Source organism: Schistocerca gregaria, chromosome 2, assembly GCF_023897955.1.
Source record: "Schistocerca gregaria isolate iqSchGreg1 chromosome 2, iqSchGreg1.2, whole genome shotgun sequence".
Classification (NCBI taxonomy): Eukaryota; Metazoa; Arthropoda; class Insecta; order Orthoptera; family Acrididae; genus Schistocerca; species Schistocerca gregaria.
Window position 1 is genome coordinate 812,737,584 of NC_064921.1, and position 15,689 is coordinate 812,753,272.

The window sequence follows — 15,689 nt, forward strand, 5'->3', positions numbered from 1 at the left end:
ACAAGGATTCAAAATTACAAGGCACTAATATCGGTATGTGCAAAGCAGATAATAGACAAAAAGCAGTAGGTAAAATTGAATAATTTATGTCAGTATTACTTACTTTTACAGGAGGCTTTCTAGTAATATGGGAAACTAGAAAATTCATAGCAATATCCTCACAATTCATATATTCATCCACTTTGTCTCTTATTGCTTGAGGAAGCCAATATGTGTAAAGGTACGTGTAGTATTTGTGAAAAAATGCAGCACCTGTAAATAATAATGTTACAAGTGTGATTAAATGACATAAGAACCACCATACATACTTATCAGCAAAAAGTGATGATAAGCAAGAAAGAGAAATAAAGTTTCATAGTTGGTAGTCTGAAGTAAAATACATGGGGTTTACACATACTGGAGTCATAAAAAGGACCTCCTATAACTTAGGAATTACAACAACTTTTTCTTATTTCTTTAAATAACATATGTTACAGTATGACTTTCTGTTGACATTGAGGTGATTAGAAACATCCCACAAGCTCAACTGGACAAGAATGGAGAAGAAAACCCATCAAACTTTGTTAAAGGAACATTCCTGGAGTTAACAAACATACCAACTTAAATCACAGTGACCATAAAGGAATTTGAAAACCTCTCCTCCAAAGCATGACTGCAGTGTATTACCTTCTATGTTTTATTGTTCAGTTTGGCATGGAGAAATAATGCAAACTGTATGTAGAACTGTACCTCTGAACAGTTCAGCAACCCGCCAAATGAGAAAACAGTAAAATGTTGTCTTCTCACAAAGCACAGTGTTGTGTATTTCACAATTTTGTGGCGAAAGCAGATTACTTAGCATTTAGACAGCAACTTCAGAATTGTGAATACTCATTGCGGATTACCACAGGGATAAATATTCAGTCTGCTCTTGCTATTGTTGCATATAAATGGTCTGCCATCATACACTTCCTGACAGAAAAAGTAAAGCACCCAGAAGGGGGAGGGGGGGGGGGGGGTGAGCAAAATGAAATGAAACATCATGGGTTGAGAGAGTGTATGATTTAATGTTAGTGATTACTAATTCAAGTCAAATTTATAGATAACTTGGCAGCATGAGCCCATGTATTGGTTTGACAATGTACTCTCTCTGACCTGGATGCATGCAATGATTCAGTTACGAAGGGTGTTAAAAAGTTGTTACAACCTTTCCTGAGGCAAACTGTCCCACAACTATTGTTACATCTGAGATGATCCCACACATTTCACCGAGGACACATCCTGGCCATAAGAGTACCTAAGCAACATGCAGAGAGTTCACAGAGACATGTGCCATGTGTGGATGAGCATTATCCTATCGAAAAAATGGCATCACGATAATGTTGCCCAAGGGATACCACATGAGGATGCACTCTGTCTGTAACATACTGTTGTTCTCTCTGAGTTCCCGCAATAACAACAGCCATGACCTGAAGTCATACCTAATAGCTCCACACACCAAGATTCAGGTAACACTGCTCTGGCTCTCCAAACCACTGCAAAATTGGGACCTCTCCCGAAGTCATGACCATGCTCACTGACAATGGTCATTTGTTGTGGTGCAGAACTGTGATTCATCATTGAAAATAAGACGTGCCACAGATTTGCAGTTTGCTTCCCAGTAACATAAGTGTTCCAAACATAGCCATTTTTGTTGTGGTGCTAACAGCAGCCTATGCAAGGGACAGTAATTCCAAAGTCTGGCTGCTGCTAGTCTCCAAGCAGTCTCACACAAGGTGACCATTACTCATTCTCAGCAAGCAGTCACAGATGTGAAGGGATTACAGTATGCTTGGTGCACAAGAGTGTGATCCTCCCTTTTGGTGGTCAGACATGGTCAACAGGAATCTTGATGATGAATATGCCTGCACCCGCATTTCCAGGATATTGCCAATTTGACATGTGGGTCAAACAGAAAGCAACGACTTCTCGGAAGTTCACTTCTATTGTCAGTGTGTAGCAACGAAGTTTCCTGCACTGGGAGTTTTGTTGGATCTGCAGTAACCATACAATTATTTCAATTGTAAGCAGGACTTCGGCATTCTCTTATTTGTTTTCATCTAAACAAACCATTTACAAATTAAAGTGGTCCATAAAGGGTTCAGTATGGCATCGGCAAATCGACGTCCCCAGAATCACTCTTCAACATGTATTCAATGGATGTATGAACAAATGTTTCTTACTTTTTCTGCCTTTGTTGTTTCCAAGTTTTACTTACTGGTGGGAACCACAGACACTCATTTAGTTTCACTCTATATTTATAACCCTCAGAATTAACCCACCACAACAAACAAAAGTATGGCATCTCTTTTCAAATTACATGTGTTTCTCATTAGACCACTCAGGTGTAGAGTAAATACAAAAGGTAAATTTGAACGTGTGTGATAAACATAATCTTTCGAGAGTGAGAGATAGTAAAACAAATTAACAAACAATCAGAACAGCAGAGAAGTGAGCAGGCGTTGCACTTGTCTCCCTGACTGGAATGAGGAGACTGGTACCTGCAAAAGCTGGCTAATGCACACAAATCATGTGTGACTTTGCACCACTGCATCAACAAACAAACACACACACGAGAGAGAGAGAGAGAGAGAGAGAGAGAGAGAGACCACTGCATTAATTCTTACAACTAATTCCTGTTCACTGTAGTGAAATGCAATAAAGTTCTCATGTAGTCTTAAAAAAAAAAAAAAAAACAAGTCAAATGGGATATATATCCGACAGTTACTTCCAAGTTTAGCACTCCATGATATGTACTGCGACCTGAAGTACACACTACATGCTATTTACTCGTTCAACATGAACACCAGAATGTGAAAACACTATGTACCTCAAATCCACTTTGTTGTAATGTTTGAAGAAGGCATTTTTTATTTCCTACTTCACCACATGCCTACTTACACATGCTTTTCTCGCTCAATATGTGCTTCTGTCACCAGTACGGGCACTGAATTTTTTGACAACCTGTATCTTAATCTCTCACTGACACTCTCTCTCTCTCTCTCTCTCTCTCTCTCTCTCTCTCTCTCACTCTCACTCTCTCTTTTCAAAAACACTTATGAAGTGTTAAAGTTCTACATGTATGTTATTTAAAATCATAATTATGACCCATGGAACATGCACTAAACTGACAGCTGTGTGTTAGATGGGCAGTACGAACAACAAAACACAAGCCTTATCTATACTTTGGGTGCCTTACAATTTCCTCTTGTCACTGTCCCATCACAATAGTGTGTTAACACCACCCCCCTCCTGCTCCCCCCTCCCCCCTTATTTGCATTCATAGTCATCCAACTAAGGAGAAATTTTAAGAAAATCAATAAGTTAGCTGCTTTTTATTAACTACTACTACAGACTAATTCCACTTACCAGTCAAAACCATAGAGAGTTCACAGGAGTAGTTGGAATTGTACAGCCATCCACTATGGTTCAGGTCCCATGCATGGTAACGTCCAGGAAAACCGACAACACGATCCCTTTGTTCCCGCCACACTCTGAGGCATGTAATAAAACACTTCCATTTGTAATTACTGTTATCATATAAAAGCAGCCGTATAAGCAATACATGCAATGAATGTGTGACCTCAGCATACAAATAATCACCCTGAAGCCATTTAAAAATGAAAAACATGGTCACACTAAAATAATAAATAACAAAAATGCAGTAGCCCAAAGGGGACCATTTTGAGAGAATACAGTCCTAATCATCAACAGCATAAACTATGGCAGGAACATCAGAGAATTACGAGTAATATCATATATTTTCTATCTTATACTCCCTCAATTTTAAAATAAGGAACCTATTATTTCAAAAGCTTAATAATTACTGTATGCTGTTTAAGCCTGCCCCCATTTCTCCTGTTCAAGACTACAGCTTTGTTGACCAAAAGTGTATGTGTCTGCAAGCATGGCACATTATCTCCTTTTGTTATGTTTCCATCTGCTTTGCAGTACCTCCTCTAGTTTGTGAGTGAATATTCGTGCTAATATACATAATTACATTCGATTCTTGAGTTCCTATCAATCACTAATTTTTTAAAGAGTAAACTGCAATTGCTCTTCAGTTAAGAACCTTAAGATGTGACTTCTTTTGAAATCAAAATAATAAATTTGATGAAAAGTTATATGTAAAGTACAACTTAAACAAGTGGTGCTCTGAAGCTTGCAAACACACACACACACACACACACACACACACACACACACACACACACAAGCTGTCAAGTGGTGATTACTTCTATTTATTGCCAGATTAGCGACAGGGGCATGCCCACAGCAGCAGTATCTATGTTACTAAAAACTACCCGTCAATAAAATGAAAATAACTCATAAAATTTTCAGATAAAATCAAACTTGCACTTCAAAAAACTAACTTGACAATAAGCTGCAGAACACACAATGCAGTACAATCACAAATTTGTCACTCCTTGAAACAGTCCTGTTAATTAACCCGTTCGGGCCGCTCCTAAAATTAATTTGATTCAATATTTCGGCAGTGCACCTGTTCACCATTTGCAGGAGAATGTTGGATTTGAGGATCCGGTAGTGAACCCAAAGAGACTTTCAAGATTTATTGTGCTGGTAAAACCTATGAAGTCTCAACTCATTTAGATGTTTATTATAAGTTAAAATAACTTAGCTAAGATAAAATATACATTGACAGATAAGAACATCTTGATCTCACTGGCAAAACCTATCTTTGTTTAGCTCCCAGCTGAAGGAACAAAACCACACAGCTGTTGACATAACACACTAACTGTCAATCCTACACACTGCTGAAAAAGGAGACTGCTAAATATTTTGGAACAAATAGAAATTTTTGAATATTTGACAAAACATCTTGAAATTATTTTTGAATGAACAGACTGACATAAAAAGCAAAACATTCATCGAAAATTTCCACAATATTCTCATAAATCTAAAGTGATGAAAAACATTCCTGTGCCATGCACCAGCAATCCTTGTGACTTGTCCTCTAGTAATGAATCTACTTAGTTTGTGCTCTTTTGGCCGCTTCTGTCAGAATGAATTCTGGGTTCCTATGTAGCGGTGCCCACAGAGGAATGGGTATTTAAGGAGTTGCATAGACAGTACAAAAGAGAGACACCCGGACAAGGAAATGTGAGTGCAGTGTGGGGACCTTGGCTCTCGGTGGCTTGTTGATAATGGAGGTGGGCCTGTGGCTCTGGCAGAAGAAGCAGTGTGTGCTGTCAGCTGCCTGCCCTGCCCTGTGGTCTCTATTCTGTAATATGGTGCTGGGCAGAGCTTCAGAAGAGAGTCAATACTGCAATGACTTCACTGCAGAATAACAGAGAGTAATGGTGAGAATTTATTTCTTCATTCCCACTATTTTGCTTGTGTGGGCTTGAAATTTTGTAGATATTGTCCATTAAGAGGTGACAGGTGCATGCCCATTGTGTCTCATTCCACCTACGTTCTGTATCATCAATAAATGCTGATATTACATATTATTATTATTATTATTATTATTATTATTATTATTATTAGTAGTAGTAGTAGTAGTAGTAGTAGTAGTAGTAGTAGTAGACTGCAAGTACAGCTAGTATCGCTGGTATTCAGTTGCAGCTCTGCAAGAGTGATTATCTTATTTGCATTTTGGTCCATCTCTCTGTGTTATTGGTTGAAGGAATTTTTTTTTTTATTATGATTACAGTTATTATTATCTGTCATGTACTATGCAAGTTACTATAACAAACTGTGTTTCCGACCCAGCTGGTCTTGTAATTGTATTGCGTGACATTTAATGGAACCTACTGAGTGACTGCTGGCAAATTAGCCAGTATCGAGTTCAACAAATATAGCTCATATTAGCACATAACTGGTCCATGCTCAGAAGGTATGGTGAAACTGTAGTGCAACTGTTTGTGGGTCTTGGCACTGCTGTCATATGTAGGACGTACACAAATTTAATAAGCTTACTTTAGTGTATAATAATAATAATAATAATAATAATAATAATAATAATAATAACTTTGCTTCCGCATTGCCAATAGGTGGCAACAACGGTAAGTAGCAGTTAAAAGAAACAGATCGCAGACGTCAGGCAGTTAGCTTGAACCTCGGTCAACATAACCTCATTCAAACATTAGTCAATTTATGTCTGCATCAAAAAGTCGTTCTCCACTGAAAATATCAGTTTTTGAGCCTAATTCTCGTCATTTGTGGGAGGTGTTAGTGTTTTGTTTCAATATGAAGAAAAAAGCGGCTGAGTCTCATCAAATGCTCTCAAGTATGTACGGTAAGGACGCTATTAGTGAGAGAACATGCCGTGAGTGGTTCCAACGCTTCAAGAATGGTGATTTTAACGCCATAGACCAGCATAGTTGCGGAAGACAGAATGTTTTCGAAGATGCAAAATTGGAGACATTGCTGCATGAAGACTCGCGTCAAACTCCAAAAGAATTGGCACAATTAGTGGGAGTTACACAGTAAGCCATTTCAAAATGTCTCAAGGCTATGGGCACAATTCAGAAAGAAGGAACTTGGGTCCCGTGTGAGTTGAAACCAAGAGATATTGAATGGCGTTTGTGTGTTTGTAAACAGTTGCTTAATAGACAAAAATGGAAGGGATTTCTGTATCGCATTGTGACCAGGGACGAAAAATGGGTTCATTACGATAACCCTAAATGCAAAAAATCATGGGGATATACCGACCTTGCTTCCACGTTGACGGCCAATCCGAATATACACGGCTCCAGGATCATGCTCTGCATTTGGTGGGACCAGCTCGGCACTGTATACTATGATGTGTTAAAACCAAGTGAAAAAATCACAGGTGCTCATTATTGAATGCAATTAATGCGTTTCAGCAGAGCATTAAAGGGCAAATGGCCACAATACAGTGAGAGGCACAATAAAGTGATTTTGCAATGCTTGACCCCACATTACAAAAGAGGTCAAAACGTACTTGGAAACGTTAAAATTGGAAGTCCCACCCCACATGCCGTATTCTCCAGACATTGCTCCCTCTGACTATCACCTGTTTCAATCAATGATGCATGGCCTGGCTGACCAACACTTTCGATCTAATGAAGAAGTCACAAATTGGATCGATTCATGGATCGCTTCAAAAGATGAACAATTTTTTCGACATAGAATTTGTACACTGCCCAAAAGATGGTAGAAAGTAGTCGGCAGCAATGGAAAATACTTTGAATTATATATGTGGAACCAATTTGCTTCATTAAAGCCTCAAAAGTTGGGGAAAAAATGGCAGAAGCAAGGTTGTACACCTTCCAATAATAATAATAATAATAATAATAATAATAATGTTTGTAGCACACTAATTAGACTATTACATCACTTGATTTGTTCGCTGTTTTAAAATTTCCACCAGGTCATAAATTTTAAGTTCCATTTATTAAATATTTTCAGAACTGCTTAAAGTCTTGCCTTGGCGAACTGATCACATATACTTTCTTGTGTGTCAGTAAAGTTGCCTTTTATTATAAGAGTACATCTTTACTAGTTTTGAGTACACTTTATTTACTATTGTGTGGTTGCATAACTAGGCAGCAGGCCATGATTAGAAATTATTTTGTTCCAATGATGGTTAAATGAGAGGTAGTGGAATTTTAATTGTAGTTAGAATAATAATTTGGGCCACTGCTGTGTTTGATCAGATCAAAACTGTTGCTTTCCTTCCAACAAGCGATGCCATAGGGACACACCTTATCAACCTATCAGCGCACACAGCTGACTTTTACCAGCGGCACAGCGATTTCACAGTTAATCATGATTTCACTATGCTCTTATACTGATTGCACCATACATCATTGTCTTGGTACTGGATTCACTGTGTCTTAGGTTCCGATCTTGGTTAACTCACTGGACTTGTTATTTCGTTGTGCCAACTCCATTGTCTTTCCCTCTCATTGTGTCCACCTGTTTACTCTCAGTGACTCGCTGCTGAGGACTGCGGCTAATCAGCCAGTTTCTGTTGTTTTTCAAATCATTCATGGTCTTGTCAGATGCTGGTTACTATAAAGTGTTTCTTCCCAAACTCAAAGAACTGAGTAAGTTATCCTTCCCACTGCCCATCCTGGTCTCATCACAGCTTGTGCTCTGACCCTGATCAATGGGACATTAAAAACTAATCTTCCTTCCCATTGAACGCACATTCACTTCTCCATCTGTAAAAATATGTACTGAAATTTACAACTATGAGCAGAGACAGGAAAAAATGTTTTCTTCAGTGTAATGTTTACACAATTTGGGTTTTTTCCCCGTTTGCAATGTTATTTTCTGATGGCTTCTTTTTGAATTATGCTCTTTACTTTTTACCTCAAATATCTAGGAAGTAAGTTAAACAAGAAAGGGAACAGCAAGGATGAACTTTTGCAGGGTATAGAAAATTGTTCATAATTTTGTTATTGTGTAGCGAACATAATTAGAAATTGGAAAACATCTGAAAAAGAGCCTGATATAAAAGTCATTATTTACTAGTTCTGATCTATGGATCAGAATGTTGAACTTGGACAAAGAAAGATCTAACAAGGGAACCTCCCCATCGCACAGTGGATAGGCCTTGAAAAACTGAACACAGATCAATCGAGAAAACAGGAAGAAGTTGTGTGGAACTATGAAAAAAATAAGCAAAATATACAAACTGAGTAGTCCATGTGCAAGATAGGCAACATGAAGGGTAGTGTGAGGTCAGGAGCACCGTGATTAGCATGAGCAGCTGCGAAATGAGAGGTCCTTGGTTCAAGTCTTCCCTCAAGTGAAAAGTTTAATTTTTTATTTTCAGGCAATTATTATCTGTCCGTCTGTCCATCCGATGCGAGGTAACTGCGCCATAGTATGGGGACGCTACACCTAAACAAACATCGAAACACACAATGTCAGTCGACTACAGCGCACGGAATAGAGAGTATTCCTGTTAACGAGGCTCCCTGGGTGGCAGTTGACAGTTAGCTACTTTGGACGAGAGTGCATTAAAAACATGAGATGTATTCTGTGTGCAATATGAATCCAGCAAATATTGCTTGCTACTTCAATAACAAGGTCAATGAATATTTTCCAAACTGTAAGGAATCGGAAAGTTCCTTAAGGGATCAAACGATTGTCGAACATTTGTATGATTATTTCCTACATTTGTTGATAAACAGTACGTGTGGTGATGACAATACCTTGCTGATTGCTGCGGGGCTGTATGTACCAGATGATGAGATTGTTGACGATCCATATGAAGAACACGAAGAGGAAATACTGCGACTTCAATATGATGGTATTTCTTTGGGTTACATGAAGGAAATGCTCTAATACAGGTTACTGTCAAAACCAATTAAAAGACGCAAATATAGATTATGGAGTGAAGTAACAAATAAATTTAAGAAATTTATAGGGGTGGAGGAAAAAATCACAATTAAATATTGCAAAGAAGTCATGGAACAAGGTGGAACCCGAAGACAGAAGTTCAGTGAACTAGAAAACCTTTTATACCGACAATTTATTAAGTGCAGTGCATGATACAGACCTACAGATTTGGGGATTGCATTACGCTAAACAAATCGACCTGGACTTCAAGGCTTCATCTCATTGGCTTGCCCCATTCAAAAGAAAATACAAAATTATGAGCAGGAAGATTATGAAATATGTAAGCAAGAACTATGCGAATAAACTGGAAGAACTTTTAGAGTGTTCCAAGACGTTTCTTACAGAAACTAACGTCAGATTCCAACAGTATGAAGACGCATATATTATCAAGACGGATCAGTCTGGTTTTAACTATGAAATGAAATTGACCCGCACGTTATCTTTAGTTGGAGAAGGCGACACGGAATGTACTGTAGACCAGCTGCATGCCACTTCACATAGTTTTAGCATACAATATGCTTTGAACAAAGCAGGATTTCTTTTACCTACATTTTATTTATGTTTGCAGGAAAAACAGTGTATTTGGACCGCAAGTTCAGCAACAGGTGAATAGGGTACTCGCGCAAATGCCGAATGTCACTGTGAATTGCAGTGCGTCAGAAAAAAATGGAGAAAAGACTAGTGAAAGACTTTAATGAATGTGTGATTGCTCCTTATGCAGACAAAGATTTTGCTTTACTCCTTGACAGCTATACAGGACAGAAGGATCAGGCATTGAACAATTTTAGTGTGGGAGTAGACATTATTACCATTCCTCCAGGTTGTACACCTCTTGTGCAACTGTTAGATGTGTTTGGTTTTCGGTGAGTGGAATACTTTGTGAAAAGATTCTATGATTTTGCGAAGCTGCACAGGTACACAAGAGCAGTACTGTTTATGTGATCGTGTGCCAATTATCCAAGTTCAGGCACTCACACATAATAAACTTTGCTCTCCAAAATTCCAGGACACATTTAGATTTGCTTGGATGTATACAGGAACTGACGGTCTACACACGGAAAAATTTGAAAATGTTAAAAACATATGTTTTGACAGAGCACAGGGAAAACTGTGCGACTGTGAAACTGTTGCATTCATTTGTTTCAGTTTATGTGGCAAACTCTTATGTTTTCCTCACTTTTTTTGGCAGTGATTATCACATCCACAAGAAAATCTAAATCGGGCAAGGTAGAAGAATCTTTTTATCCATTCGCCAACTGTACAAGATAGGTGGGTCGACAATATATTCCTGTATTGTGATGCACATGCCGTCACCAGTGTCATATAGAATATATGACGTGTTTTCCTGTGGAGGAATCAGTTGACCTATGACCTTGCAATCAAATGTTTTCAGTTCCCAATGGAGAGGCACGTCCTTCTGTCTACCAATCGGATGGTTTTTCGGTGCGGTTGCTAAACACTGACACTAAACTTATTAGAGTGAGCAGAGATGTCGGTGAACGGACAGATCATAACTTTGCGAAAATAAAGAAAGTAAACTTTTCATTCGAGGGAAGACTTGAACCAAGGACTTCTCGTTCCGCAGCTGCTCACGCTAACCACGGCGCTCCTGTGCTTACACCATCCTTGAGGTTGCCTATCTTGCGCATGGACTACTCAGTTTGTATATTTTGCTTATTTTTTTCATAGTTCCACACAACTTCTTTCTGTTTTCTCGATTGATCTATGTTCAGTTTTTCAGGGCCTATCCACTGTGCCAACTTATAACTAAATCTGAGGGGGGTTCGATGGGGAGATTCCCTTGTAAGCAGAATACAAACAACATAGAGATGCTTTCTACAACGGATCCTAGATAACATGAGAAGGGACAGGATAAGAAGCAAGAAACTATGGAGAGACATAGGCTTAAATGATTTGGCCACATTAAAAGACTGGGACAAGAAAGACTTCCAAGAAGAGCCCTAGAAGGAGACCCACTGGAAGACCACAAATGAAATGGAAATACCAGGTGAAGAATGATGTGAATCAAAGTGGACTACACTGAGAGGAAATGCTGAACAATAGACTGTGTCAGAAAAAAAGTAGATTGGAAAAGGCTTTGCTAAGGACCTGCATAAGCAGAAATGCTTCAAGGAAGAAGAAGATTTTTGTTGCTTTTCATTATTTTTATGTCTTATATTGAAATGAACATGCACCTATTAATTATATTATAAAACGGAGATAAAACATCTCATTTATTTTCCTTTACATAGAAAAGAAAATTTACTTCAGACCTCTTAAAACTAACCAATTACAGAAGAAATAACTCTGCATCCAAACAATATTCAAAGTTTTTCAAAATATAGCATTCCCATACCTTCAATATACTGTCGGTATTATAATATGAGCTGCCCTATTTATCTTGACCACTCCCAAGTAACTTTTCCTACAGAAGCAAAATTAAAAAAAGGATCAATCAAATGTTGTTTAGGTACCAGTGAGACATTAATCAACATGGCTGTGTTTCTTGCAACTTTAAACAATGGAAAATCCAGAATGGAATTATGATAACATTAAGAAAAGGATAGTTGCTACTCACCATACAGTGGAGACGCTTAATTGCAGATCGTCACAACAAAAAGACTGTCAGCAAGAAGCTTTCGGCCAAAAACGCCTTCATCAGAAACAAACAAACAAACACACGCACACACACACACACACACACACACACACACACACACACAAATGCAACTCTCTCTCACACCCACAGTATCGGCTGCTGAGGCCAGACCAACCTGTTCTTGTAACTTGGTTGTTATAAAGATACGTACTCTCTGTCATTCAATCAGTAGTCTTCAGTTGAAGTTTTGTGCAAATACTACATACACAAATGAAGAGAAGCTAGAAATAGTAGTTAGCTACACTACATTTAACTGCATCGTGAATAAAAGAACATTATTGCAATTACTGATCTGGTAACTTACACTTCTTATAATGAGTAGCATTTCTACCCTATCATCATTGATGTAAATTGTGCCCACACAAAGCTTCACTGATGAAAACTGACTGCCTTTTCCTTGTGCTTTCATTTATTTACTGTCGACTAGAGCAACAGGTGAGTTACATTACCCTGGGTACCATTACTGTGTGGTTATACAGAAGAGTCAAAGTCAATTTTGTCTTAATTTTTAATAACATCACACTTATGTGAATGTTACATTGTAATAAATTTTTGAACATATTTTGAAGAGAGGAATTGGATTACCAAATAAAAATTACAGGGTGTTATTTAAAAAAGATGAACAAGGTTACAAGAAACACAATCATGCTGCTTAATGTTGCACTGGTACCTACAAAAAACGTCTGCTTGATACTTATTATCATTGTATCATGACCTGCCATTAAGCACCAATACTGGTATGGTGAGATAGGGCTGAAACACAAGCATCAGTGTGCATCACAGTTGCAGTTTGTCAATATGCACAGCTTTACATCGACATCTACTTCTATACTCTGCAAATTACCATGATGTGCATGGCAGAGGGTACTGTTATTAGAGTTTCTTCCTGTTCCATTCATGTATGGGGCGCAGAAAGAATGACTGATTGAATGCCTCTGTGCACGCAGTAATTACTCTAATCTTATCCTCATGATGCCTATGTGAGCGATATGGAGGGGGTTGTAGTATATTCCTACAAACATCATTTAAACCAGTCCTTGAAACTTTCTTGGAATATTCTATGTCGACATTCAAGAGTGTTCCAGTTCAGATTCTGCAGTATCTCTGTGACACTCTCCAATGGATTAAACAAACCTGTGACTATCCATGTGCTCTTCTCTATATACATTCAATTCTGCTGTTAGTCCTATTTGGTACAGGACTCCCACACTTCAGCAATATTCTAGAACTGGTCACACAAGTAATTTGTAAGCAATCTCCTTTGTAGACTGATTGCAGACTGATTGCACTTCCCCAGTTTTTTTACCAATAAACTGAAGTCTACCACCTACTTTACCCATGGCTGAGCCTATGTGATCATTCCATTTCATATCCCTACAAAGTGTTACACCCAAGTATTTGTATGGGTTGTTCGATTCCAACAGTGACTCACTGATATTATAGTCATAGGATACCATTCTTTTTCGCTTTTGTGAAGTGCACAAATTTACAAAGCAAGTTTCCAGCCTTAGTACCACTCTGAAATATTAACAAGATCTGACTGAAAATTTACACAGCTTCTTTCAGAAAGTACTTCATTATAGATAACTGCATCATCTGCAAAAATTCTGAGATTATTATTATCATTGTCTGCAAGGTCATTAATATACAACAAGAACAGCAAGGACCCTGACACACTTACCTGGGCACACTTCTACATCTGATGATTGCTCTCCATCTGAAATAACATGTTGAGTCTCCCTATCAAAAAGTCCTCAATCCAGTCACAAATTTCACTTGACACCCCATATGATTGTACTTTTGACAAAAACCTTAGGTGTGGTACTGAGTCAAATGCTTTCTGGAAAGCAAGAAGTACTGCACTACGTGACTGCCTTGATCCAAAGCCTTCTGTATGTCATGTGAGAGAAGTATGGCGGGTCTCACATAATCAACATTTTTGGAATCCATGATGGTTGGAATGGAGGTGGTCATCCTGTGCAAGACACCTCATTATGTTTGAGCTCAGAATATGTTCTAAGATTCTACAACAAATCGATGTCAAGGATATTGGACTGTAGTTTTGTGAACCACGTCCACTATCCTTCTTGTAGATGAGAGTGATCTGTGTTTTTTTCCAAGAAGTGGGCATAGTTTTTTGTTTGAGAGATCTATGATAGGTTATAATTAGAAGAGGAGCTAACTCAGTTACAAATCTGGTACAGAATCTGACAAGGATTCCATTGAGCCCTGGAACTTTGTTCAATTTTAACGATTTCAGCTGTTTCTCAAGTTTGAATTACCTGGCGATTTGGGAATTTCTCCTGGGTGAGACCAATGGCAATTGCACCACAAATCGCTGAAGAAGTTACTGTTGCTATGGCTGAGAGTGCTGAGCATTTGAATGTTCCGTGGCCCACCGTTTAGAAAGTGCTGAAAAGAATTGTGAAATGTAATATGTACAAACTTCACACTACTCACCGCCTTTTGCCATGTGAAGTTTGTAACCCGGAATGTAAAGGTGGTATGCAATAAACAAATGTTACCCTCTCATGTGAAAATGAAAATGTATTTCTTTCAATGATGTTTCCATACAATTAATTGTCTTATCATCACTCATTTTTCGTGGGAACCTCTCAAGCAGCAAAAGTTTATAATAAGTACCCTATAAGTACCACGTCGATTTACTTGTTTGAAAATATTAAAGGGCTGATTTTCATATTTACATTTGTGTATTACAAAAATATATATTGCACACTTGAACATGGTCCCTGCCCAGAGGATACAATATGTGAAAGCCTGCAATTGGTCTGTAGCACAGTGGCTGTCGAAATGAGCTCTGCCTCCTTCTTCCAGAGCAGCAAGCATAAAGTTTATAAAAGAAACAAACATATGATGAATTAATGCATTGCACAAGTGACTTGAAGACTGCTCCATGCAGTATAATAAATCAGACTTTCAAAGCAGTGCGTTCAATTAACAATATAAATATTGCAAACTTTAGGGAAAGCCTACAGCAGCTAGACTGGGATGAAGTGTATAAGGAACCCGATGCAAACTTGAAATATAACTTATTTCACAATACATTTTTAAGGGTATTTGAAAATTGTTTTCCCAAGAAAATAGTTAAACATAATTCCAAGAAAACATATAAAAAACCTTGGCTAACTAAAGGAATAAGAATATCTTGCAACCGCAAAAGAGAACTGTATCTAACAGCAAGATGGAGTACTGACCCCGAAATTGTTCAATATTATAAAAACTATTGTGCGGTACTAAGAAAAGTTATTAAAAAGTCCAGAAGCATGTGTATCATGTCTGAGATCAGTAACTCTGATAATAAAATTAAAGCAATTTGGAATATTATTGAAAGGGAAACAGGGCAACCAAGAGCACAGGAAGACTTTAGTGCAATAAAATTGAATGACAAGTGCACTAACAAACAATCAGAAATTGAAAATATTTTGAATAATCATTTTTTAAATGTTGTGGAGAAAATAGGATCTAGATCTTCACTAGAAGAGGCAAGGCTATTAATAGAAGAGGCCATACCTGCACAGTTTGAAACAGCTGTAATTCCACCAACCTCTCCCTCTGAAATCAGTAAAATAATAAACTCACTGAAAAGTAAAAGCTCTTACGGAATTGATGGCATTTCCAGCAAAGTACTTAAAGCTTGTTCCCCACAGATAAG

The 15,689-nt window shown here is 38.0% G+C and overlaps 1 protein-coding gene across 2 annotated transcripts in view; it reads right to left on the bottom strand.

Moving 5' to 3' along the window:
* LOC126335121 (exostosin-3) overlaps positions 1–15,689 on the bottom strand; it is a 163,527-nt gene that overhangs the window by 15,927 nt on the left and 131,911 nt on the right. For both annotated transcript variants that reach the window (XM_049998075.1, XM_049998076.1), the window contains exons 12-13: positions 3,388–3,512; positions 104–252 (exon numbers count right to left, since the gene is read on the bottom strand). In XM_049998075.1, coding sequence (XP_049854032.1) covers positions 104–252; positions 3,388–3,512 — 274 coding nt within the window. The remainder of the gene's footprint in view (positions 1–103; positions 253–3,387; positions 3,513–15,689) is intronic.